The sequence below is a fragment of the Mytilus galloprovincialis genome, chromosome 12 (assembly GCF_965363235.1).
Source record: "Mytilus galloprovincialis chromosome 12, xbMytGall1.hap1.1, whole genome shotgun sequence".
NCBI classification, from domain to species: domain Eukaryota; kingdom Metazoa; phylum Mollusca; class Bivalvia; order Mytilida; family Mytilidae; genus Mytilus; species Mytilus galloprovincialis.
In genome coordinates, this window is record NC_134849.1 from 42688201 (window position 1) to 42715914 (window position 27714).

The 27714-nt window shown below is 31.2% G+C and overlaps 1 protein-coding gene across 1 annotated transcript in view; it reads left to right on the top strand.

Annotated features, from left to right (window-relative positions):
• The window catches only part of LOC143053668 (scavenger receptor cysteine-rich domain-containing protein DMBT1-like), a 33739-nt gene extending 9580 nt beyond the window's left edge, over nucleotides 1-24159 (top strand). The window contains exons 5-19 of the mRNA XM_076226458.1: nucleotides 145-283; nucleotides 832-1019; nucleotides 2407-2545; nucleotides 3102-3289; nucleotides 4534-4672; nucleotides 5221-5408; nucleotides 6796-6934; nucleotides 7485-7672; nucleotides 8154-8292; nucleotides 8859-9046; nucleotides 10099-10237; nucleotides 11884-12071; nucleotides 14555-14693; nucleotides 19519-19715; nucleotides 22467-24159. Coding sequence (XP_076082573.1) covers nucleotides 145-283; nucleotides 832-1019; nucleotides 2407-2545; nucleotides 3102-3289; nucleotides 4534-4672; nucleotides 5221-5408; nucleotides 6796-6934; nucleotides 7485-7672; nucleotides 8154-8292; nucleotides 8859-9046; nucleotides 10099-10237; nucleotides 11884-12071; nucleotides 14555-14693; nucleotides 19519-19715; nucleotides 22467-22801 — 2633 coding nt within the window. The 3' untranslated portion in view covers nucleotides 22802-24159. The remainder of the gene's footprint in view (nucleotides 1-144; nucleotides 284-831; nucleotides 1020-2406; nucleotides 2546-3101; nucleotides 3290-4533; nucleotides 4673-5220; nucleotides 5409-6795; nucleotides 6935-7484; nucleotides 7673-8153; nucleotides 8293-8858; nucleotides 9047-10098; nucleotides 10238-11883; nucleotides 12072-14554; nucleotides 14694-19518; nucleotides 19716-22466) is intronic.
• The last annotated feature ends 3555 nt before the right edge of the window (nucleotides 24160-27714 follow it).

The following is a 27714-nucleotide window of genomic DNA, read 5'->3' on the forward strand; positions in this document are numbered from 1 at the left end:
ACTCATATAATCAAAAGAACATTTACATCAACAGCTATCAATAATAATTCTAAAAAGATCATCTAAGTCATCTAAACACAATGCTTGACACGATTTTCACAGAAACAAACATCTTAAATCTTATTAACAAAACTGTTTCTGTAGGTGGTTTGCGTATAACTGCTGGTTACGCTGGACATCAAGGACGACTAGAAGTTAAGTATAGAGGTGAATGGGGAACTGTTTGTGGTGATCACTTTGGGAATGTTGATGCAGAAGTAGCCTGTAGACAGCTCGGATATTGGTTTGTATCACGTTTAAACATAATACATGTAGAACATTAAAATCATTCAGAAATCACTTAGATAGTAAAAATATTAAACTATTTGACATGAATATTGCAACAAAACAAATATATTGTTTTAAATTGTTTTCTATAAACTCTTTGATAACATAATTAAGAATACATACTTTCATGATAAAACCCGTATATAATATATATCGATTAAATTTATAATGATGCATTATTTGTAATGCATTGTAACCGCATTTCGAAAAAAAGAATAATTCTTGACGTGATTTTGAATTAGACAAGTTTATGACAAGCACATCTAATTATTCAACATTTGTATTTTACCATTCACAATCTTAAGGGAGTATTTGCAAGTTGATCAAAGCACATCTGAAATGTATATATGTATATGGACAACATTTCGCTTGTAATTTGAACGAGCAAGTGTTAAAATTTTCAGCTGAATTGAACTGAAATCTTGAAGTTCTATGTTAATGAAAGATTCATAACTAAAACGTAACTTCTATTCACTATTTCTGTGTGTTTTTCATTTTCTCTAGTTCTGGAATTATGCAGCCTGCAACACGTATACGGTCTGGACAGGGCGCCATCTGGTTAAATGACATAAACTGCTCTGGTTCTGAAAGTAAATTATTGGACTGTCATTTCAATAATGTGACATACCAATGTTATCATTGGCATGATATTGGTGTCCATTGTTTTATCAACTGTACAACAGAAGATGAAGGTATGATAGTCAAAACAAACGTGTTAAGCATTATTTTCTTGAAAAAAAATACTATACAGTGAAGATATTAATTTTGAAGCAAACTAACTAGTGTTATTGTCATATGTCTATATTGCAATATTCTTCGCAAAAAATATCGATTTCGGTTGAATCTGTGTATGTTGTAATTCAAAGTGAAAAAAGAGCTGCATATTATAAAACCTCTCTTATCTGCCGTGAGTATTCGTACATACATTATTATATTTACCTTAAAAGAGTTTGGGGTCTGATTAATAAAATCGCAAAATAAGTGATGTATTCCGAAACTCGCAAATGAAGCCACATAATAAAGATTACGGAAAACTATACAGAGATGTATAAGAATACAATGAAACGAATACATTTTCCTTATGTTGGTGTAAATAGATAATGGTTTTGTCTTCCGTGCAAACATTTCATACTATGTAATTGCTAACAATTTTCAAATCAAACATTTTGATACGCTAAAACGGGTTTTGGTTGCATTTCTGTAAATATTGACAATGCATTTCCCCATTGGACCTCCCTTAAAAACTAAAACATTTTGTAAAACTGTACCACTTTTACTGTGAAATTTTGAAAATAAATCATATCCTTGAATTGAAAGATCATATATATTACTAGTGTTTTCAAATGTCAAAATATAGGGCTGTGCCGCATATTTTCAACATTTATAGGCCCCGAACTTCATAAAATTGAAACTTACACTCAACTTCTTAACTATCCCTACCTCGACAGTATAGTTACCATTGGTTTCCATATAAACAAATTTCACATATGTATCTACTGGCAACACTACCAATATCAAAAAGAAGATGTGGTATTATTGCCAATGAGACAACTATCGACATAAGACCAAAAATAACACAAACATTAACAACTATAGGTCACCGTACGGCCTTCAACAATGAGCGAAGCCCATACCGCATAGTCAGCTATAAAAGTTTTGTCTCTATGAGATGCAGCCTATAGATCAGAACTGGGTACAAGTATGTTAACAAAAATAATCATTTAGAAATATTCTTAATCTCCCCCAAAAAAGGCGTGGTTTGAGAAACAGTTGTATTTACAAAGTGCAACCTTGAACCTATCCAAGTTTCTACATGGTAACCCGGTTAATCTTACGAACTTTGGTGTTCTGTTAAATCATCTTGCATACTCGTTTTTTATAATTTCTATTTATAATGGAATATCTTATTTTGATGTCAATATTATCAACATTTGTGTTGTTCTTACGCAAACACTGTTGAGTGTTCACTTTGAATATGAATTTAAGAAAAAGAAAAACTTAAATGTTTTCGCTAATTGATGAATAAAACAAGTGTCTCAGAGACAAACAGCTGCATGTTATCAATTGATTGTGTTTAAGATGATTTGCGTATAACTGCGGGTTACGCTAAGAATCAAGGACGCCTGGAAATAAAGTATAGAGGTGAATGGGGAACTATTTGTGGTGATCACTTTGGGAATGTTGATGCAGAAGTAGCATGTAGACAGCTCGGATATTGGTTTGTATCACGTTTAAACATAATACATGTAGCACATTAAAATCATTCAGAAATCACTTAGATAGTAAAAATATTAAACTATTTGACATGACTATTGCAACAAAACAAATATATTGTTTTAAATTGTTTTCTATAAATTCTTTTGTAACATTATTAAGAATACATACGTTCATGATAAAACCCGTATATAATATATATCGATTAAATTTATAATCATGATAATGATGCAGTATTTGTAATGCATTGTAACTGCATGTCGAAAAACGAATAATTCTTGACGTGATTTTGAATTAGACAAGTTTATGACAAGCACATCTAATTATTCAACATTTGTGTTTTACCATTCACAATCTTAAGGGAGTATTTGCAAGTTGATTAAAGCACATCGGAAATGTATATATGTATATGGACAACATTTCGCTTGTAATTTGAACGAGCAAGTGTTAAAATTTTCAACTGAATTGAACTGCAATCTTGAAGTTCTATGGTAATGAAAGATTCATAACTAAAACGTAACTTCTATTCACTATTTCTGTGTGTTTTTCATTTTCTCTAGTTCTGGAATTATGCAGCCTGCAACACGTATACCGTCTGGACAGGGCGCCATCTGGTTAAATGACGTAAATTGCTCTGGTTCTGAAAGTAAATTATTGGACTGTCATTTCAATAATGTGACATACCAATGTTATCATTGGCATGATATTGGTGTCCATTGTTTTATCAACTGTACAACAGAAGATGAAGGTATGATAGTCAAAACAAACGTGTTAAGCATAGTTTTCTGGAAAAAAATACTAAACAGTGAAGATATTAATTTTGAAGCAAACTAACTAGCGTTATTGTCATATGTCTATATTGCAATATTCTTCGCAAAAAAATTTCGATTTCGGTTGAATCTGTGTATGTTGTAATTCAACATGAAAACAGAGCTGCATATTATAAAACCTCTCTTATCTGCCGTGAGTATTCGTACATAAATTATTATATTTACCTCAAACAGTTTGGGGTCTGATTAATAAAATCGCAAAATAAGTGATGTATTCCGAAACTCGCAAATGAAGCCACATAATAAAGATTACGGAAAACTATTCAGAGATGTATAAGAATACAATGAAACGAATACATTTTCCTTATGTTGGTGTAAATAGATAATGGTTTTGTCTTCCGTGCAAACATTTCATACTATGTAATTTAATTGCTAACAATTTTCAAATCAAACATTTTGATACGCTAGAACGTGTTTTTTGTTGCATTTCTGTAAATATTGCCAATGCATTTTCCCAAAGGACCTTCCTTAACAGCTAAAAAAATTTGTAAAACTGTACCACTTTTACTGTGCAATTTTGAAAACAAATCATATCCTTGAATTGAAAGATCATATATATTACTAGTGATTTCAAATGTCAAAATATAGGGCTGTGCGGCATATATTCAACATTTTAAGCCACGAACTTCATAAAATTGAAACTTACACTCAACTTCTTAACTATCGCTACCTCGACTGTATCGTTACCATTGGTTTCCATATAAACAAATTTCACATGTGTATCTACTGGCAACACTCCCAAGTTTTGTCTCTATGAGATGCAGCCTATAGATCAGAACTGGGTACAAGTATGTTAACAAAATTAATCATTTATATATATTCTCAATCTTTCAAGAAAGGCGTGTTATAAGAAACAGCTGTATTTACAAAGTGCAACCTTCAACATATCCAAGTTTCTACATGGTAACCCGGTAAATCTAACGAACTATAGTGTTCTGTTAAATCATCTTGCATACTCGTTTTTTTTAATTTTTATGTATAATGGAATACCCTATTTTGATGTCCATACTATCAACATTTGTGTTGTTCTTACACAAACACTGTTGAGTGTTCACTTTGAATATGAATTTAAGTAGGAGAAAAACCTTAATGTTTTCGCTAATTCATGAATAAAACAAGTGTCTCAGAGACAAACAGCTGCATATTATCAATTATGTTTAAGGTGATTTGCGTATAACTGCGGGTTACGCTAAGAATCAAGGACGCCTGGAAATAAAGTATAGAGGTGAATGGGGAACTGTTTGTGGTGATCACTTTGGGAATGTTGATGCAGAAGTAGCCTGTAGACAGCTCGGATATTGGTTTGTATCACGTTTAAACCTAATACATGTAGAACATTAAAATCATTCAGAAATCACTTAGATAGTAAAAATATTAAACTATTTGACATGAATATTGCAACAAAACAAACATATTGTTTTAAATTGTTTTCTATAAACTCTTTGATAACATAATTAAGAATACATACTTTCATGATAAAACCCGTATATAATATATATCGATTAAATTTATAATGATGCATTATTTGTAATGCATTGTAACCGCATTTCGAAAAAAAGAATAATTCTTGACGTGATTTTGAATTAGACAAGTTTATGACAAGCACATCTAATTATTCAACATTTGTATTTTACCATTCACAATCTTAAGGGAGTATTTGCAAGTTGATCAAAGCACATCTGAAATGTATATATGTATATGGACAACATTTCGCTTGTAATTTGAACGAGCAAGTGTTAAAATTTTCAGCTGAATTGAACTGCAATCTTGAAGTTCTATGGTAATGAAAGATTCATAACTAAAACATAACTTCTATTCACTATTTCTGTGTGTTTTTCATTTTCTCTAGTTCTGGAACTATGCAGCCTGCAACACGTATACCGTCTGGACAGGGCGCCACTTGGTTAAATGACATCAACTGCTCTGGTTCTGAAAGTAAATTATTGGACTGTCATTTCAATAATGTGACATACCAATGTTATCATTGGCATGATATTGGTGTCCATTGTTTTATCAACTGTACAACAGAAGATGAAGGTATGATAATCAAAACAAACGTGTTAAGCATTATTTTCTTGAAAAAAAATACTATACAGTGAAGATATTAATTTTGAAGCAAACTAACTAGTGTTATTGTCATATGTCTATATTGCAATATTCTTCGCAAAAAATATCGATTTCGGTTGAATCTGTGTATGTTGTAATTCAAAGTAAAAAAGAGCTGCATATTATAAAACCTCTCTTATCTGCCGTGAGTATTCGTACATACATTATTATATTTACCTTAAAAGAGTTTAGGGTCTGATTAATAAAATCGCAAAATAAGTGATGTATTCCGAAACTCGCAAATGAAGCCACATAATAAAGATTACGGAAAACTATACAGAGATGTATAAGAATACAATGAAACGAATACATTTTCCTTATGTTTGTGTAAATAGATAATGGTTTTGTCTTCCGTGCAAACATTTCATACTATGTAATTGCTAACAATTTTCAAATCAAACATTTTGATACGCTAGAACGGGTTTTGGTTGCATTTCTGTAAATATTGACAATGCATTTCCCCATTGGACCTCCCTTAAAAACTAAAACATTTTGTAAAACTGTACCACTTTTACTGTGAAATTTTGAAAATAAATCATATCCTTGAATTGAAAGATCATATATATTACTAGTGTTTTCAAATGTCAAAATATAGGGCTGTGCCGCATATTTTCAACATTTATAGGCCCCGAACTTCATAAAATTGAAACTTACACTCAACTTCTTAACTATCCCTACCTCGACAGTATAGTTACCTTTGGTTTCCATATAAACAAATTTCACATATGTATCTACTGGCAACACTACCAATATAAAAAAGAAGATGTGGTATTATTGCCAATGAGACAACTATCGACATAAGACCAAAAATAACACAAACATTAACAACTATAGGTCACCGTACGGCCTTCAACAATGAGCGAAGCCCATACCGCATAGTCAGCTATAAAGGTTTTGTCTCTATGAGATGCAGCCTATAGACAAGAACTGGGTACAAGTATGTTAACAAAAATAATCATTTAGAAATATTCTTAATCTCCCCCAAAAAAGGCGTGGTTTGAGAAACAGTTGTATTTACAAAGTGCAACCTTTAACCTATCCAAGTTTCTACATGGTAACCCGGTTAATCTTACGAACTTTGGTGTTCTGTTAAATCATCTTGCATACTCGTTTTTTTTTAATTTCTATTTATAATGGAATATCTTATTTTGATGTCAATATTATCAACATTTGTGTTGTTCTTACGCAAACACTGTTGAGTGTTCACTTTGAATATGAATTTAAGAAGAAGAAAAACTTAAATGTTTTCGCTAATTGATGAATAAAACAAGTGTCTCAGAGACAAACAGCTGCATGTTATCAATTGATTGTGTTTAAGATGATTTGCGTATAACTGCGGGTTACGCTAAGAATCAAGGACGCCTGGAAATAAAGTATAGAGGTGAATGGGGAACTGTTTGTGGTGATCACTTTGGGAATGTTGATGCAGAAGTAGCATGTAGACAGCTCGGATATTGGTTTGTATCACGTTTAAACATAATACATGTAGCACATTAAAATCATTCAGAAATCACTTAGATAGTAAAAATATTAAACTATTTGACATGACTATTGCAACAAAACAAATATATTGTTTTAAATTGTTTTCTATAAACTCTTTTGTAACATTATTTTAAAGAATACATACTTTTATGATAAAACCCGTATATAATATATATCGATTAGATTTATAATGATGCAGTATTTGTAATGCATTGTAACTGCATGTCGAAAAACGAATAATTCTTGACGTGATTTTGAATTAGACAAGTTTATGACAAGCACATCTAATTATTCAACATTTGTGTTTTACCATTCACAATCTTAAGGGAGTATTTGCAAGTTGATTAAAGCACATCGGAAATGTATATATGTATATGGACAACATTTCGCTTGTAATTTGAACGAGCAAGTGTTAAAATTTTCAGCTGAATTGAACTGAAATCTTGAAGTTCTATGGTAAAAATTAATTCATAACTAAAACATAACTTCTATTCACTATTTCTGTGTGTTTTTCATTTTCTCTAGTTCTGGAATTATGCAGCCTGCAACACGTATACGGTCTGGACAGGGCGTCACTTGGTTAAATGACGTAAATTGCTCTGGTTCTGAAAGTAAATTATTGGACTGTCATTTCAATAATGTGACATACGAATGTTATCATTGGCATGATATTGGTGTCCATTGTTTTATCAACTGTACAAGCGAAAATGAAGGTATGATAGTCAAAACAAACCTGTTAAGCATTGTTTTCTTGAAAAAATACTATATAGTGAGGATATTAATTTTGAAGCAAACTAACTAGCGTTATTGTCATATGTCTATATTGCAATATTCTTCGCAAAAAAATGTCGATTTCGGTTGAATCTGTGTATGTAGTAATTCAAAGTGAAAAAAGAGCTGCATATTATAAAACCTCTCTTATCTGCCGTGAGTAGTCGTACATAAATTATTATATTTACCTCAAAACAGTTTGGGGTCTGATTAAAAAAAATTGCAAAATAAGTGATGTATTCCGAAACTCGCAAATAAGGCCACATAATAAAGATTACGGAAAATTATTCAGAGATGTAAAAGAATACAATGAAACGAATACATTGTCCTTGACTTTCAGAAGAAAAATCTGTTTTTTTTTAATTGATGAATAAAACAAGTGTCTCAGAGACAAACAGCTGCATGTTATCAATTGTGTTTAAGGTGATTTGCGTATAAGTGAGGGTTACGCTAAGAATCAAGGACGCCTGGAAATAAAGTATAGAGGTGAATGGGGAACTGTTTGTGGTGATCACTTTGGGAATGTTGATGCAGAAGTAGCATGTAGACAGCTCGGATATTGGTTTGTTTAATATTTAAACAGAATAGCACATTAAAATCATTAAAAAAAACATACGTAAAGCATCAAAGCAGCACCGATATTGTTCAAATATAAAAATTATTGGGATGAATATACAAATAAAACAAAAACAAAATCTTTAAATTGGTCTCTATAAACTCTTTTATAACATTATTAAGAATAACATACTTTCATGATAAAACCCGTATATAATATACATCGATTATATTTAATGATGCATAATTCGTAATGCATCGTAACTGCACTTCGATATAATAAAAATTCTAGACGTGATTCTGCAATATACAAGTTAATGGCAAGCACACCTTATTATCTTACATCTGTATTTCATCATTTACCTTCTTCTTAAGGGAGTATTTGCAAGTTAATCAAAGCACATCGGAAATGTATATATGTATATGGACAACATTTCGCTTGTAATTTGAACGAGCAAGTGTTGAAATTTTCAGTTGAATTGAACTGAAATCTTGAAGTTCTATGGTAAAGAAAGATTCATAACTAAACATAACTTCTATTCACTATTTCTGTGTGTTTTTCATTTTCTCTAGTTCTGGAATTATGCAGCCTGCAACACGTATACGGTCTGGACAGGGCGTCACTTGGTTAAATGATGTAAATTGCTCTGGTTCTGAAAGTAAATTATTGGACTGTCATTTCAATAATGTGACATACCAATGTTATCATTGGCATGATATTGGTGTCCATTGTTTTATGAACTGTACAACAGAAGATGAAGGTAAGAAAGTCAAAACAAACATGTTAAGGTAGATGGGGTGTCTAAATTATAATCCATAGATTTTTTAAATAATTTGCCAAAATAAAGTTTATATTATGCCCTTTAAAAAAAGAGGAATAAATAGAATGGGTCACCGGGCTTATTTCCATGCTACATGGTGTTCAAAATTGACAAATTTTGTATAGATTATGCATGGAAATCTAAATGTTCTGCAATAAAGCGTAAACTACACCATAACATTTTGAGATAACATATGAGAAGATAGCTTTTATAATATGCTTTCAGTTAAGAAAAAGAAAAATGGGGTCAATGGACCCGTTTTCTTGCTACATAATAAAATAAAGAAATTCCTAACACATTCTATTGTAAAAGTATTTTAATCTGAATTATCTACCCTTGCATTTGAGTTACCTCCCCTTATGTGGCAAAGTTGGGGAATTGTTTTTTTTTTCAAACAAAAGATTTCTGTTTTTTGTAAAATATAACCATAAATATGATAAAACATGTCATTTTCTATATACTAGTGGAAGTTTTTACATGTGAATTACCTACTACTCTAAAATTTTGCACATTCTACCTAGACCTTGTTTTCTGGTATTTCCAAATTCAAGATGGAGGAAGACACCTAGCTTTTGAAGAATACCAAGCACCGAACACGTTTGTTTGATGTTGCTTTTAAAAGATTATGGTTTGGTTTCTTCCGTGCAATACATTTCTTCCTAACTGATTGCTAACAATTTTCAAACAGATACTCATCTCCACTGGTTTTCTCCGCTTCGGAACCTCAAATCCGTGTTAAACATAGCAGTGTTTCTACGTTGTAACCTAGTTAGCAAATAAACATAGTGTCATGCCAAATCTTATTGCATACTCGTTTGTTTCTAATTTCTATTTACAAACATACTTTGAAGCCCAAATTGACAATGTTGGTAGTGTTCTTTAATAAAAATGGTTGATATGACTTTCAGAAGAAAAATCTGTGTTTTTTTTAATTGATGAATATAACAAGTGTCTCAGAGACAAACGACTGCATGTTATCAATTTTGTTTCAGGAGAGTTGCGTATAAATTCGGGTTACGCTAAGCAACAAGGACGACTGGAAATAAAGTATAGAGGTGAATGGGGAACAGTTTGTGAAAATCACTTTGGGAATGTTGATGCAGAAGTAGCATGTAGACAGCTCGGATATTGGTATATATTGATGATATTATATGTAATCAAAATACCAGTTAGTCAGTGTATCTATAACAATTTCATGCATTTCAATATGGTCCAAGTGCACCTGGTTCTAGTTCAAAAAAGTAATATCTAACCTTTCAATGATCTTTTTTTTGACAGCTCAATTCATTAAAAATTGTAATACAATATATAGAAAATGAAGACAACAGGTTTAAATATTTCTTTTGTCCGACGCGCTTTTGTTAAACTGTAGTTGTTAAACTTTGAAATTACACAATTAAAACATTTAGTCAGCAGTGAGATACTGAAACTATGAGATCTGTTGATATCAACTTAAAACTAAACAATACTATGTAATAGTTGGTTTATATAAAGTCTTTATAAACATAATATAATTAAGAATAACGCACATTCTCTATGTTATTGTAATCTCATTGCATTGATATATTATTTGTTAATTTATCATTAACTCATTTTGGGAATTTTATTCTTGTTTTGTTAGCATATAAAAAAAATATATACCATGACAATAGCACACTTAATTATGTAAATAAGTTGATAAAACATCGATTACCACCGTGTATCATCGTACAGCGGATATAGGTACTAACCAAGCGGGCGTGAGCGATTTTGGTCTTACACGGTAACGAAACTCTTTGTTTTGTTCACATAATATCAATATGTACCTCAATCTAAACATAGTAGCTGTTTTAAGAAATGATTTTGTCGTAGGTTGATGATCAGAGATGTCTTATTATTTTCCCAAAACAAGACGGATTACTAAAACATTGTAAAAACATTTGTAAATACTTGTCGACGAAGTTGGCCCTCGTCTTATCTGATATAATTCTATACTTATTGCAACTCTTTTTCTGATAGAAGGTCAATGTGTGTGTTTAATAAGTATAGCTGTTTCAATAATTGGCATTGAAATCTTTCATACATGTGTTATTTTTCGATATTTTATCCCTAAAGAAGCGTTGTGTACGGTGTTTAGCTGACAATACAAATCCTTATGTACAGTGCATAGTTACGTTGTTGTACACCGTACACAAAAACTTTATTTTCATACTCGTTTATTACCCAAAAAATTTCAAGGAATGAGTAATCACAGGTAGGTTTATGTTTGGTAACTATTACTGTTGCCCTGTATTAGGTTTATTTCAGATAAAACATGCAAATGTCTGAACAACTGTATCGAAATTGAAAGTGCATGTTGACATTCACAACTATTTGCACATCCACAAGTTAATTGTTCTTATTAGAATATCAAAGTTGTTTTATGAATAGGTAAAAATCGATGCGAAAATTATTTTGGAGCAGGAATTTCAAATGTTGAGAAATGTACACTGAATATTGATAAAACAAAACAGAGATTTTCGTTACCGTGTGAGGTCAAAATCGATCATGCCCGCTTGGTTAGTACATATATCCGGTGTACTGATGATACACGGTGATTACACAGATATGAAACGTATCAATCTTACAGCTTGGTTATAGCATATACATGTTGAAACCTAGACAACATTTTCATTATACGAACAGGTGTAAAAATGTTTCTTCTGCGTTAAACAGATAATAAAGTGTTCAGAATAAAGATACCTGAATAGAAATGTATGAAAATAATCTATCTATGTATGTCTTTAATTTATTTATAGTTCTGGAATCATGCAGCCTTCAAATCTTATATATGATGGTAAAGGTGCAATTTGGTTAAATGACGTAAATTGCTCTGGTTCAGAAAATAAATTACTGGATTGTAATTTCAATAATGTGACATACCAATGTGATCATCGTGATGATGTGGGTATACATTGTTTTCTGAGCTGTTCAACAGAAGATGAAGGTATGAATGTCAGATCAAACTTTTTACGCAATTTTAACATATGCAGAATACTCTTTGGTAGAGTAATGTATTAAGGTACAAAACACATCAACAAACCCTGCGTTATGTATGTATAATATATTTGCCTTACATTATATTCCTCAATTTTTGGTTGAATGCAAAGTCGAGAATGGTAGAAATATGCTTTAATTAAGAAAGCAATTGTTAACATGTTTTGATTACGTAATCTGATGCAGGTTTCAGCTAAACAATGTCAAATCTTTTTTTTTGTTTGGTTTCGTGTATCTGAAACATAAACAAAACGTATGTCTTTGTGTCTCTCAGAGGAACTCAGAGGAAAATCAATACGGAAAGTCCATAATCACATGGCAAAATCAAATAACAAAACGCATCAAAAACGAATAGACAAGAACTGTCATATTCCTGACTTGGTACAGGCATGTTGAAATGTAGAAAATGGTGGATTAAACCTGGTTCTATAGCGCTTACCCTCTCTCTTTAATAACAGTCTCATCACATTCCGTTATATTTACATGATGCGTTAAATAAACAGTCACAATTAATAAAATAGTCAAAATATGGGTACATCAGTCATCATCGCATAACAATTTTAAAAGGGACAATTTAACAGAACACAAAAACATCTATCTACGAACACATGGATTGACTTGAGTGTCTGACGTCATAAAATTTGTATACGTCACATACATTTGTCGTTCAATGTGCATACAAAACGTTTTAAAATTTACATAGGCAATGTAAGCATACAGAGTTAAAAAATCAAAAGTATGTAAGAACAAATTACAGAAATAGACCGAGATTTAAACTAGTCCAAAAGTTATAGGTAGAATTTATGAGAATCCAAAAATAGTTAATTCCACTACGCAATTGAATGATTTTGACGTTTGTGGTTCAACGTATATAGTAATTCATAATAGAAATATATCCTAATGACATATAATAGACCAAAATAATACTGACGGGATCATAACTTAACATTGTAGTTTTATATCACCGCTAGTCTATTGCTTATCGTTTCAAATACATTCTTATCAAATAATTTATTTTATGTATTTGAAACGATAAGCAATCGACCAGTGGTTAAAACAAACTACAATTTGTTATTATTTTACAAATTATTTTTGTTTATTCCTAATGACCTATTTCATGTACTATATAAAGACTGTATAGGGCAAATATCAAATTGATTCAAAATATGAGTTATTGTTCCACCAAAAAAATATCATTGAAATCCGTCAGCATAATATTCAAACAACTGCATGTGATGTATTTGAAACGATAAGCAATCGACCAAAGGTGATATTTATTTAACTAAACTGTTTGTTGTCAGACTACACAAATCACATATTCACAATAAAACTAGTTGTGCCGAACACTAGGCTTATGATGCAGAAAAAAAATCTGTATGAGTATAAACAGAAAAAACCCCTGATATCTTTTGTTTAGCAAAGCTTTTGTGATTTTCTTAGTGTCCCACTTCAATTGATTGAGGAAGCCAGATATCCCTGAGTAAAACCACACACCTTCAATAGGAAAACTGACGATCATTCTCAATTAAGTCTAGAAACGAGTGCACGAGAGGGGTTCGAACTCACAACCGGTGTGCAGGATGAATTGTAAATTACACTATGAAATTATAAATTAGCAAATTTTAATATCATTGTATTTAATGTTGTCACTATTTATGGAAGTATTCAGTTGTCATGGATTAGATCTTGTACATCCAGCTTTTTTGTTATTGTGCTATGGTAATTTTTTGCATTCTGATCTTTCATTTTTGATTATGTGCTTTGTCTTGATGCCTTTTTGTCTGTCTTTGTTGTGTTTTTTTTTTGGTTTTTATGTAGTTTTTAAGAACATATCACACTGTTGACTGACGTACCGTTTTTTTTAATGTTTACCTTTTTATGTCTGTTTTGGGTTTTGTCCACACATCATTGTCAATATAATATAAAATTGAATGCAACTTTAATAGAAAATAGAGACTTAAGTTACAAGAAGGACAGTCAAACTCAAAGATAGAAAATAAAATACAAAGCCATGGCTAAAAATCAAAAGACAAATAATAGAACAGCAGACATAACCTAGAAAACTTAAGACTAAGCAACAGAGATGTATAGAAGGTTTGCAAAAAGTTTTAATCCACTGTTTTCTATAAAGAAAATACTTGTACCAATGAAGAAATATGACATTTATTATCTTCTTAGTTGTTGTGTTTAATCATTTTTAATTGCCAGTTTCGTTTAGAGTTTTCCTCCAAGTTTTAAGTATTTTTGAAAGTCCACTTTTTCTAGAGTGTGAATTTGCTTATCTTATTGTATTTCAGGAAAAGAAGCTATTCGCAAAGCTAACAAAAAAAAACTATGTAAACATGAAAATTAACAAACTCTGTATTATATACACATACTTTTGACTACCATTCACAAAATATATTAATTAACATGCAGAACCCTTCTCTACAGGTCGTTTGCGTATAGCTGATGGCTACGCTATGCATCAAGGACGACTCGAAGTTCATTATAAAGGTGAATGGGGAACAGTTTGTGATAATCACTTTGATGATATCGATGCAGAAGTAGCATGTAGACAGCTCGGATATTGGTATGTACTATACTGAACGACATTAAAAACGCAACACTCATTTTGTTGATTTTTGTTAACGAAATCTTTTTTGATTCTCTTACAACTTTTCATGCGTATCATACTTCTTTCTCTTTACAAAAAATCAAGATCTGATATACCTGAGGTTATTAAACATACCGAATTTTTGAAGTCGCACGAATTTCTTAAAGCGAAAATTTGGACCCGTGAAAGATTTTTCAGGTTTTTTTTGTTGCTTTGTGACACAGTTCTTCCAATCCTTTGTCTCACTTAAATCACTTAAAACATGTTGCATCTCCAAATTGCCAAGACTGAAAAATAAAAACAAAATGCATTAGCCCTTAAGAATACTGCAAACATGAAAACATAAACGTGATGCAACCATACTGTATGACTTCAGAAACTCGTCTTACTGTTCTTCCGTTCACGATACAAGTAGACCAGATTTGTTGCTGGCCATCAATAGACAAATCAACGTGTAGTGACAATGAAACGTCATTTGCCAGACATGTTTACGGTCGCAATGTCAACTGCTAATTAAATTGTCGAGTGCCATTGTGTACAGATTCATATCACAATGTTTCAATCATCTGAATTGCCAAAGAATTGATTGAAGGAAAACATTTAAAGCCATCAAGTTCAGACCGCATAATTGCAAAAACCAATTAATGGGTGGAACAAATGCAAAATCAGAAGGTGTAAAACAGAACCAAAAACAATGTCAGACAGAATTTGTTTACCTTTCTGATAAACAATTTGGCGTTCGTAAACGGCAGTTATTGCTTTTTCACGGTGACACATTCATTCAAATATAACAAAACAAATAGTCTAGTAGTTTGGTCAGTATATGATTAAAGCCCATGACACAAGATATTTCAAATCAGTTATGCTATCTCTATTTGTACAAAAATCAACTAAGATCAGTTTGAAGCCTAATACTTAACGATTATAAAGTCTTATCTGACATCAGAATTTGACAACAAATGATTTTAAACAATTTATTAATTCAAGAGCCTAAAACAAAAACAGTTAATCAGCGGTACAATACGACTATTAAGGGGGTACCCAACACTATACCCCAAAAAATTCCTGTCGTTTAATTTTTCTTAATTTTTTTTCATTGATAAACTAGGCCAACCTTAACATCTTGTAAAAATTTTAAAAGATTTGAACCATAGGTTTAAAAGATTTGGCAATTCAAATATGGCATCTTTTACATACTAGTATCGGTCAAAATTGGAAGTTTCTGAAATCTGGGTATAGGGTTGAATTTGTAAAAAAAAAAAAAATTTAATCGTAAATTGACAATAGCATAGCTAATAATGATAGCTGAGGAGAATATTAGTTCACTGATACCCCATTCTTGTAAGTTTTTTATTCCGGTTAAAAAAAATTGTCAGAACTTTAATAGGGGGTATCAGAATGAGCCCCGAAAAGTGAAGGCTGTGCTTCTAGTATTTGAAGAAGAATTTTTTTTTTTAAAAAAAATGTGTCGTTTAATTTTTTCATAAAACTAAGCATTTGGAGTGCTATACTAGTCGGTTGTTCTTGCAAATTTTTTTTAAAATTTAACCGTTAGAATTTTTGGAATTTAAGTTTAAATTAGGCCCCACCCTCAAATTGGTTCATTAAATAAGAGCAAAATCTATTCAAAAAGTACATAATGGCCATAATTTTGTTTGTCTTTTGAACTAGGCCTTAGCTATTTGGCATGTGGATTTATCATCACAGGGTTAAGTGTCTGGCATCATGATGACCTTTGTGTGACCTTCAAATGTGACCTCAAGGTCAAATTTATGGGTGTTTTTCCGTGAAAAACACAACCATGTAGGCCATAACTTCTTTGCCTTTTGACCTAGGCCTTACATCTTTGGCATGTGGATGTATCACCATGAGGTAGTGTGCCTTCTTAAAATTTTGACCTTCATATGACCTTGAACTTTGACCTCAAGAACGATATATGTGTTTTTTTTGGTGAGAAACACTTGTACAGGCTATGACTTTCATGTAGTTATGAATTCATATTTATTTAAAACAAAATCATATAACAAATGCTTTAATCGACCATACAACAATATAGACACATTTTATGACATTTCAAGCCATTCAATGCACACGGAATACATAATGGACATGTAGTGACATAGAATTGTTTGAAAAGGGAATAATTTCTATTGAAGCGCAGTGTACATACTAAAATACTCAACAGACAGCGAAGTGAAAACTTTCTAGGAATCAAACAATAGGAGGAGTTATGCCAAATAACTATATATATACCAATAATACCAATAAAGGGACAGACGGACAGGGGTAACAACCCCCCCCCCCCCAAACCGACAATCAGTTGCAGGGGGAACAAAAGGATGTAATTGATTTTTGATTTGAGATACGAGCTGTTGAAATTAATAGCATGACACACCAAAAGTACACCTGATACATACTTATTAGGCAAAAGCTTTAAAGTTGGCAGATGCTTTACATGATCAAGATTTCAATTTATTGGTCGTTTGGCCAGATTCCAAAATATACGATTCAAAACATAACGTCAAAACCATTGGTGCAAAGAATTACGGCTTATGAGAGATGAAACAGAGCTGACTGTGCAAAATCCTTATACTGTTAAATCAAGTTCGTTAAACATAGACCATTTTTTAGTATTTATGCAGAGGTTTATAAATATGACAATTAGATACAACTGATTTTTAGTTAAAAGCACGGCAGTTACAAGTTTCACATTATTTTTGGGCCCCTTATTATGATAGAGAATGATTACTCTATTCGGTAATAATCTTGAATTAACATTTTCACTTGTCACTTGCAATAACATCACACTTTCTTTTTTATATTTATTTCAAAATTGCATTTGATAAAAAAAAATATCGGAAAGATACACAAACATGACTATGGAACAACAAAAGAAAATAGCAAATTTTGCTATCCCTTCGAAATTTAAGTTCGATAAAGTGAAAATAACATGTTCTATTTATATCATACATGTGTAGTTTCAGTTTCAACTATGATTCTAAATATAGACTTTACTTTCCCTAAAATTGCGGACGGAATAGAAGACACCCGTTAATTTTCTACTCATGTCAAGATAAAGGTTGGAAAAAGATACTAGAAAGATAAAGTTTTTTTAGATGAATTAAGAAAGCAAAAATATGTGTAGAATTTTTTGGACTGAATGAGATGTTTTTTTCTTCTTTTTGCCTTGTTCCGTGACATTTTAATGATGCACTGGTGGTTGAGTATCCCTCTGGGTATCTTCAAACTTTTTACATGAATATAAATCATTCAATAAAATATTCAATTGCACTTTAAATAATATGACAGCAATTATAAAATCATGAAGTATTCGTAATCTTTTTTATATTACTGTACTACATGTATTACTAAGGTCATAGTGTATTTTATTTAAAAATACTAGTTTTGTTTAACAAAAAAAAGTATGAGAAGTCAATTCAGTTTTGATTTAATCAAGTTGATAAGAAGATCTACGAACATAAGCATTGTGAAATTGTCCAGGGATTCTTATTTATTTGGTTAAAATTTTATTGTCGGAGGGAGCTACCATTTGAGAGGAGGGTAGGAGGGGTCCTGATCCCGAAATCCCGGCTTAAAAACATGAAATCCCGAGGTCCCGAATTTAGATAAATTTAAATCCCGATATCCGAAAATAGAATTTCGGATCTCGAAGGTTCAATCCCTAAATCTTAACATTAGAAACACTCGATCCCGGAGTCCCGATAAAGGTCATATCCACCCTCATTTGAGGAGGGGGGCTTGGATGGAATTTGAAAAAGGCAAGACAGGCTTTGTAACAAACAAAGGCAGGATCAGTAATTTAGCATAACAGGAAATGAAAATTACAGGTCCGCAAAGAATGAAAAATAAAAAATGCAGGACAATATAATGAGTTCAACTATAAAAAAAAAAATGCAGGACAAAGTTTTATAAGTCCTACCCCCCCCTCCCTAATATCAAATGGTAGCATCCTTAGACATTTTGCACTTTATTTCATTTTATTTAAGACCTACATGTAGGCATTGCCAAGTAAAAAACGAAAACAGTTATGGTCCCTTCTCTTTCTGTTTCCCTCCTTTTCAAACGTCCTTGTTTTCTTTTGGTAAATTTTTTTCACTTTGAAATTTCCCTATTATGTCTCATTGACGGTTCATTTATTGAAAATGATTGACTTTAAATGATTTTTAAGGATTAAATGAATAACAAAGGGTGTACAGCTGGTCTTAGCAATAATGTAAACATTCTGATCATGATCTTTTAAAAGCTTGCATATTGCCGATAATTTTAAAACGCAGCAATGAATCAGACTATGAGTAAGAGTTATCTTTTCTTAGGTGTTCTGTACCCCCTTAAAGCCTTTTAAATGAATATTAGAACAAAAAAAAAAGAAAAGAATTGTATCAAATTTGGTTCAGTTGCACTTTTCAGAGATGACAAAACATGGCTTTTGTTTTATTATATTACAACAATTATAAAAGTCGCTTCACTTTAAAAACATGATATTTTGGTTTAGTTCGTGTCATCACTTTATGACGTCTCATAATAATGTAATGCATTTCATTGCGTATGTTAATTCATTCATTGGAAGGACAAAGTGGTTCATTACTTGTCTGAATGAGAACTATGACCACTTGAGAGTCAATTTAGAAACGAAAATTTATCTTTTATGCATAAGTAGCTGCAAAGCCGTCTTACAAATCACAAAACAAGTCGTGCCTTCATGCAGAATCAATTTACTGAACGGAAAGCAATTAAACTCTAGCCCTGTATTTTTTATTCTATTTTTTTTTATAAATTTTAGTTCAGGAATTTTGCAATCCAAATTGCTGATAAGGGATGGTCACGGTCCGATTTGGATAAATGACGTCAATTGCTTGGGTTCAGAAACAAGATTACTGAATTGCATATACAATGCAGATACATCAAACTGTCGTCACTCTGAAGATGTTGGCATACATTGTTTTCTCAACTGTTCAACAGAGGATCAGGAAGATGAAGGTATGGTTTTGGTAAAAATAAACGTTCAAAACAACTGTAGCATGATCGTTATACTGATACATTTCCCAAATATTCAATTAAGTTACTCATCGATGTGTTGTAACATGTTAGCCATCCGATTGAATCCAAAAACTCTATTTTTTCCCTTACATTTTAAGATAGTATGTTGCAGTGCAAACAATTTATAGTTGATCGTGCGTTAATTAAAAACTTTAAGCTGTTTAAACAAAGATTTTATAAAAAACCAGTGGTTATTATAATATTTGGTTTTTTTAATATGTTTTGTTAACCAGGGCGTTTTTCAAAATAGAAGTCATGGTAGTTATTTTAAATGTACTATACAAAAACGCCCTTTGACTTTTCGCGTAACTGTGGTTTTAATTTATACAGCATGTGCATGTTTTTTGTTGAATTCGAAAATGTAAGAGCTATATCTTTTGATATCATTAGGCTCTGTTTTATTGGTATTTTTGTTTGCAAATGTACTGAAACATTTTGGAATGGTTATAGAAATGAAGTTGGCAGTAAATGACAATGAATAAATTGAACATTTAAACAGACATATTTGAAAGGCAATGTATTTAAAAAGAAATGTATTTGAAAGGAAATGTATGTTAGGCCGTTATTCAAACATTGTCCAAATTATCATAACTTCTTAAATGGTCGAATGTTTTCAGAAAAAGAATTAAATGTATACCCAGTCTCTTTTTTTGTCAGAGCTGTTGATGTAACGTTCGATACAAAATTGAGTTAAAGTCTGGTTTGAACAAAAGTATAGCTGATATTTGATTTGAACAAGAGTGGAACACGTGCATTATTTTCGAAAAAAAACTAGGGGGAACGGAGAAGTTAACAAACACATGTTTTTTTACTTATTAGTTAACTAATCGGAAGTGTAACGTTTGTCTGAATTCCACATGTAATTTGTGCCTTGTTATGATTTCGGTGTTGACATGTATATCAATAATGTGGTCATTTTTATAAATTTTCTATTAACGAAACTTTGAATTTTCGAAAAAATAAAAATTTTCTTATCCGAAGAATAGATTACCTTAGCCGTATTTGGCACAATTTTCTTGAATATTGGATCCTCAATGCTCTTCATCTTTGAACTTGTTTGGCATTATAAATATTTTGATATGAGCGTCATTGATGAGTCTTAAATAGACGAAACACGCCTCTTGCGTTCTAAATTAGGATCCTGGTACCTTTGATATCTATTATAGTCTTTTGTCCATGGATTGATGAGTTTTGAACAGCGGTATACTACTGTTGCCTTTATTTAGACGATAGTAGAACACCACGTATCGGAAGAGTTTAATCTTGGTCGGCTGATCACATTTTAAGGTGCTTGTGTACCATTATACTTTTTAAGATAAAAGCCAAAAGCTACAAAATGATAAAACTCATTGTGAAAAAAGTATAACTCATATACAGAGTCAACTTGAAAGTTCAGCCTTGATGATTTGTTTCACATATCATTTCTTTGTAATCAGATTTGATATTTGATCTGGTATCTATATATCTACTATGATTTCAAGATAATCAGCGAAAACACAACAATGCAAAACAAAAAAAAAACATTGGCACAAATTGAATGAAAAGTAATGAATCTTAGAATGATAAAAATAGCAGTAAAATTCATCAAAAATCGATAATGAGAAGTCGTCTGACGATTTAAAACGGTAAACACACGCTTTAGAAAATATTTTTTTATTCTAAAAAAAAAAATGAGTAAAATTTCACCAACATCTTATTTATTAGTATCGAACCAATATTGTCGATTAATCACAACTGATAGCAGGATTCCTTTTTTTAATCAGTTATCATATTTAACACGTGTAAAGCGATTCACTGATTTTCCCCATATCAAAGAAAACAGTCACGTGTAAATATTGTTCTATAAAATTTGAAATACATGCATGAAATAACAAAATGTTCCATAAAACGAAACCAAATTACACGTAACAGCACCGGATTTAGGCTTTAGTGGCATGTTATAAATCCTGTGTGCACTTAAGACTCCTTCGTAGTGTTTCGACGCACCTTTAAGTTATCAAATATATATTGGTCATGATTTCTAAAACTCAGAATTGTCAAGTAAATTTTAGACTCAATTCAAAATATTCAGAATATATCAAGCCATACTGAGAAAAAATAGGAATGTCGAAAGTATGTCGAGTAATTTCAAGGCAGAAATTTGTAAAGTTAAATTCATACAAATTTTATAAAAATGAGAATTTGTCAAGAATAATTAAAAATATAGTTCATACTTTTCGAGACGATTCATGAAAATTAGGATAAAAATATCATCTTTTTAGATTTTATGTCTTTTGTAGTGTAACTGACTCTCAGTTATGAATTGTCCTTGCAGTTCGATATTTTTGTTCTTTTACTTATTTCTCATATTAAGGATATCCTGTATATTATATTCATTTTGTTAGCCAACTAACAAATGCATACGGTTGCTCAATGTATACTCGGATATAGTTCGGTATGATCATTTAACTTTTTATGCGAAAAACAGGCAAACATTTTAATTGAATTTTCTGTATTGCAAAAAACACTTTCTCCAACACAAAATGCAAATGAACTTGCAACATTTTGAAGATACAAAACAATAATGTGCAACATTTATAATAAAATAGTTGATGTTTCGATCAAAGAAAAATATCATAGTCGCAAAATCAGGAAGGTCAATTATATTTGTTAAAGACACTATAACATAAAACTGTAATTTCAAATCCACAGGTGTCACACCGCATGATAACGTCATACATCCAACTAGTGATGTTGTAGTTGTTATAATTTGTGCTGCTGTTGCTATCATTGGTGCTGTAGTTTTGCTACTGGTGTACTGGTGCCGACGGCATCACTCTGGAAGACACTATGAACAACCTAACAATCAATCTCCAGCAAGAAATGGAAGACCCGTCGGAGTGTCTAACACGAATCATATGTATGAAAGTATTCGTATCATAGAAGGTACTTCAAACTTGCCTCATTTAAATAGAGGATATATAGATGCAACTCATTGGGAATCTTCTTCTAGTGCAGACCTCCGACATGTCTACTTCGAATTTTAACGGGACCGGAGATTCGAGCATGCCTGAATCAAGAGTGATCAGAAATGCTCATTCAGACATGACTGAAGCAAGTGTGATAAGAAATGCTCATCTGAATATGCATCAACCAAGTCTGACAGGAAATACTCATCCTGATAAGCCTAAATCAGTTCCATAGCAAAACATCACAATATTAAAAAAGTTTTTTTAATATTCATTTCACTTAGCTCGGTTATTGTACTTCCCGTTTTTATGCTAAAGTGAAACATGTTTGTACTTGTTAGTTTGATATTTTGCAAATGTGCTTTGTCTATATGCCGTCTATATTTTTTTTGATACATCTAAAACGTTTATCGTGAAATTGTACTATGGTACATAATTAAAAATTATTACACTGTGATGACTTTTCTTCTCTTATTTTGTTTTGCATTTTTAGCTATCATGTTTGTTTGATTATGTTCACACATTGTTGTCAATAAAATGGAATGTATAGCTACTAGCAAACACATAAGAGGTTTGACTATCTTTACAACAAGGTTTAATCCATCATTTTTTACATTACAAAACGCATATGAGCATTTGATTTTGAACCTTTCCTTTTGTATCTTTCCCGGAGTTCAGTATTTTTGTGTTTTTTTACTTTTTTTTCTTAACACTTATACTATCAAAACAGTTGGAAAGCGTTTCGAATACAGTCGAATATGGCGTTGTTCATAAGCAGTTGGCAAGTGGAAACAACAAAGAAAAGAGACGACCATGTTATTAATGGAATTTGACGAACTCCTCAGAGTTTTTTTTTATTACATTAGTGTTAATGGTTGATATTTATTTTAATGTTTCTTAATCATTAATACATTCTTTATCTGTAGTGTAAAATTGACCTTTCTTCATAAACGTGTCGTAACATATTTCAAATGTCTTGAATAACTAGTTAAACATAACATATTTTATACGTTTCCAGCTCGTATACTAACATATTTGCTGCATTCGGTGAATATTACTTCCACACATATATTATGTATTTACAGCATGACAAACATATTTTGGCGTTTAATTAAATTGTATGTTTTATTTCACGCTTCTTTTTATAATTAATATATATTGAAAATGATAAATTTCATATTAAAGTGAAAGATTGTAAACTACATTTATTCTATCATCATCCATGTTTGCTTTGACCTGATGCAATTTTTGTTTTGCTTTGATCCACAATGATAGAAGACAAAAGTATAATGTTTTGTATTGTGTAAAACAATGATAAGCATTCATTGAATAAAAATGAGATCTCTAGTGAATGTCACTTTTACAGTTGTAATTGTTATAAAATAGCAATATTAGAACAATTTGTATTACTAATGCAGCTACTAAAAAATCAGGTCAGACCTCAACATGGATGAAATTAGCGACACAACTGATACAATTAAAAAAAGACATATGGTGTTATCATTGAAGATGATAATGCATAATATATCATAGATGTAGTGCCTTAATATGATACAATATATGTGAAACCATAACTTGGAAATCAAAAGACATGTGTTTACAAAACGATGTATAATAATGACATTAACAGAACGACATAAACAATGATGAAGGAGAAATGATACACACAGGTAACAAAAATCTACCATCTTCATCTTCTCGTCCTTTTGGAGTGCAAACGACGTAGTTGTAAACAACCTTATCTCACCACATGGTCTTCAACAAGGAACATTCTAATAAAAAATATGGTCTTCCAGAGACCTTCATCAACCATTTCAAATTAAAAAATAACTCTGATCATCGATATTGAACATTAATAACATGTGTATGAAGACATATATTTCAAATTGATCACAGTGCTCTATTCCAGTATGACTTTTTTTATCAGTCAGGGGCGTTACTTAAACAAGTTATTTTTTTTAATTACTTATATAAGTAATTTTTTATTTTAAAAATAATAAAATTACTTAATAGAGTTATATTAATTTTCAATAGAAACATAGACTAAATGTAGTCTTCATGATTTTAAACAACATTTTATATCACAAAATAAAGAATTTATCAGATTTTAGAGGAGTATAGAGATAAAGGGTTACTTTGAAAATAATGACAAAAATATTACTTGAATAAGTTATTTTATACATTTTTGAAAAAAATAGCAATTACACTTATCTAAGGCACATATGTAATTGATTTAGGTTACAAATTATAAATAACTTCAGGTCTTAATTAATTCACAAGTATCTATCTATTTATATCAGTCTACCTTCAAGATTTTAGAGGAAAATGATAATTTAATAGTCCCAAGAGACCAATCTTTGACCCAGAAGCGTCGGTATGAAAGATAAGTGCGTCGGAAAGTTAATTAGTGTTTCTGAAGAATTAGTTTTTATATATCAAGGGAAAATTAACCAGATAACTGTGAAAATTATCTAAAGCTAGTAAAATCTGTATTCTTGGACACCTATAAAAATAATATTAAGAAAAATAACTTATATAAGTTATATTTAAATTAGCCTCGTTTTCAACATTACTTGTATAGGTAATTTTAATTGTTTCTTGTTTAAGTAATGCCCCTGACTGTTTATAAGAAAAATGTTACAATCTACATACAATTTTTTTTATGATATTCATAAAATTTCAATACTGTCTAGTACCAGTTACTTCTTAGGAAGACAGATAAGAAGTCAGCAATATCCTTTAATTTTTTTTTTCAGCTATACAGATGATTTTCTTTCTCTTAATATTTACAACATTTTGTAGCATTGTCGAACGAATCAATTCAATCGAACTAGAGATAAAGGGCAATATTAATACTACAGATATGGTTAAGTCTGCCTCATATCTTGATCAACATCTATAAATTGTCAATGAAGTTGAAAACAGAACATTACTCAAAAGAAGATGGTTTAAGCTTCATCAATTGTAAACTTTGCATTTCTATGTTGCAACACTTTAGCAGCGCCTGCATACAGATTAATGTTTTTCCAAATTGATGTGATATTTCCGGGCTTGTATTTCCTATCATAATTTCTTCGATAGAAAATTGCTGCTCACAAGACGCTATTAAACCAAATGTTCCAAATGGGGAAGATGAAATCATCCCTTCGTGATTTTTTCGGACGCCATCACCAGTTGGTTGACCGTTATGAAATAACCGTTTAACAGATGATTTAGGACATGTGCCTTATGTCGTAATACAATACCCTTTCTTTGCCACGAGTATTCATGAATTAGTCTATTTATCGGATGCTTTATAACATAACCAACATGACAGGCTCACTTCAGGAGCACCTGAATCCACCCCAAGGTTTTGGTTCGTGTTGCTCAGTCTTTTGTTTTCTGTGTTGTGTCGTCCGTTTACCTTTATATTTTTAGCCATAATGTTGTCAGTCTATTTGCAATGTATGAGTTTGACTGTCCTTGTGATAACTTTCGTCCCTCTTTCAAGTTGTTCGTTTGCGTCAAGTAAAACACTAAAGTAGTGAATCATTGAATAGAAGAGAACATTATTAAGATAATATTTTGACAGACATCAACAGCTTTTTTCTTTTAATTTGATCAACTTGAATCCTATGTATGAAGTTATTTTTAACTTTAACATGATACATTCAGTATGATTTTTTTTAGTTCTAAATGAAAGCCATGGTCAATGCGTGTCTATCAGTTGTGTAGAACCAACGTCCAGCAAACGTTCTTACTATTTTCAACTTTTACTTTTTTTTTGTTATGATCCAAACTACACGTATGAAACATGTTAAAACATATTTAAGACATCGAATTTTCCTAAACTATATAGAAATACTAATAACTTCTTCTACAAACGACGTTTACGACCTTAATTATCCATAACCACATTACATTGACAGTTCTATTATATCACCGAATTCAGAATTTTTCTGAAATTGATTGAAGGCGTCTGGTTCAATGTTTTATATTCTGCTTATATTTATGTTGAAGTTTTTTAAATGACTTGTGATTGTTTTACATCATTCCCTTCATCTACCTCATTGATTTGAAAGGTGGTTTTTGTGTCATTGCAATTCATAACGTGTTTATTTATTTTTTTATTGGCTTAAGAAAAAGTAGTGTATTTGATTTATATAATAGTCAACATAAAATACGATACACTTGTTTTAAATATCATATATCATTAAGTATAATAGATAAAAAGAACTATATTTTTCACTAGAAAAAAATACTAATTTAGAAAGCAAATGGGAATACTTTACAAAATTTGAACAACTTAAGAAAGTTAGAAGGGACTATGTACTTGTGAGTATCATGTACGGTGTATGTTTTAGTCTTAATTATGCAGAAAAAGGGGCAACGAGTAGGTATAACAAAACAGTAAATCTGGTGAAATGTATATCCGGGTTCTTAGTTTGAATTTAGAATAGACATATATATATATATTCACAAGAGATTATACGCTGATGCAGTGTTCTTGTTTGTTCAAAGTCGTGCATTTCGTTATTGACCAATTATTGTACAAACTATAGTCTACGTTGTTACTGAAACTCCATTTAGCGGGATCGAGACAAGATATTTTGTCAGATGAAATTGCTGAGATGTCTTATATGCAACGTGTGGATTAGACAACCAATTGATTTTGATGTAAGCTATTTGAGCACAATACGTCAAAAGAGACTTGAAAGGAGATCATGTTGTCAACTATGCGTTAACCGACAGGAATTCCAACTCGAAATCTGATTCAGCAAAAATAGACAATCATTTCAACAACGATTAGAACCCTGTCTTTTTCTGAAGAACAGATGAAGTTCAGTCTACAGTTACGTACTTTCAATTACACTTTATCTATTTGAAAATATGCTTGTTTTTACGTAAAACATATATCAATGTCGTCAGTATATTTCCTTCTCGAGTGACCAAAGCGTTTCGAGCGATCGATCAATTAAAAATACACGATGTTGTTTTTACACTGTAGAGTG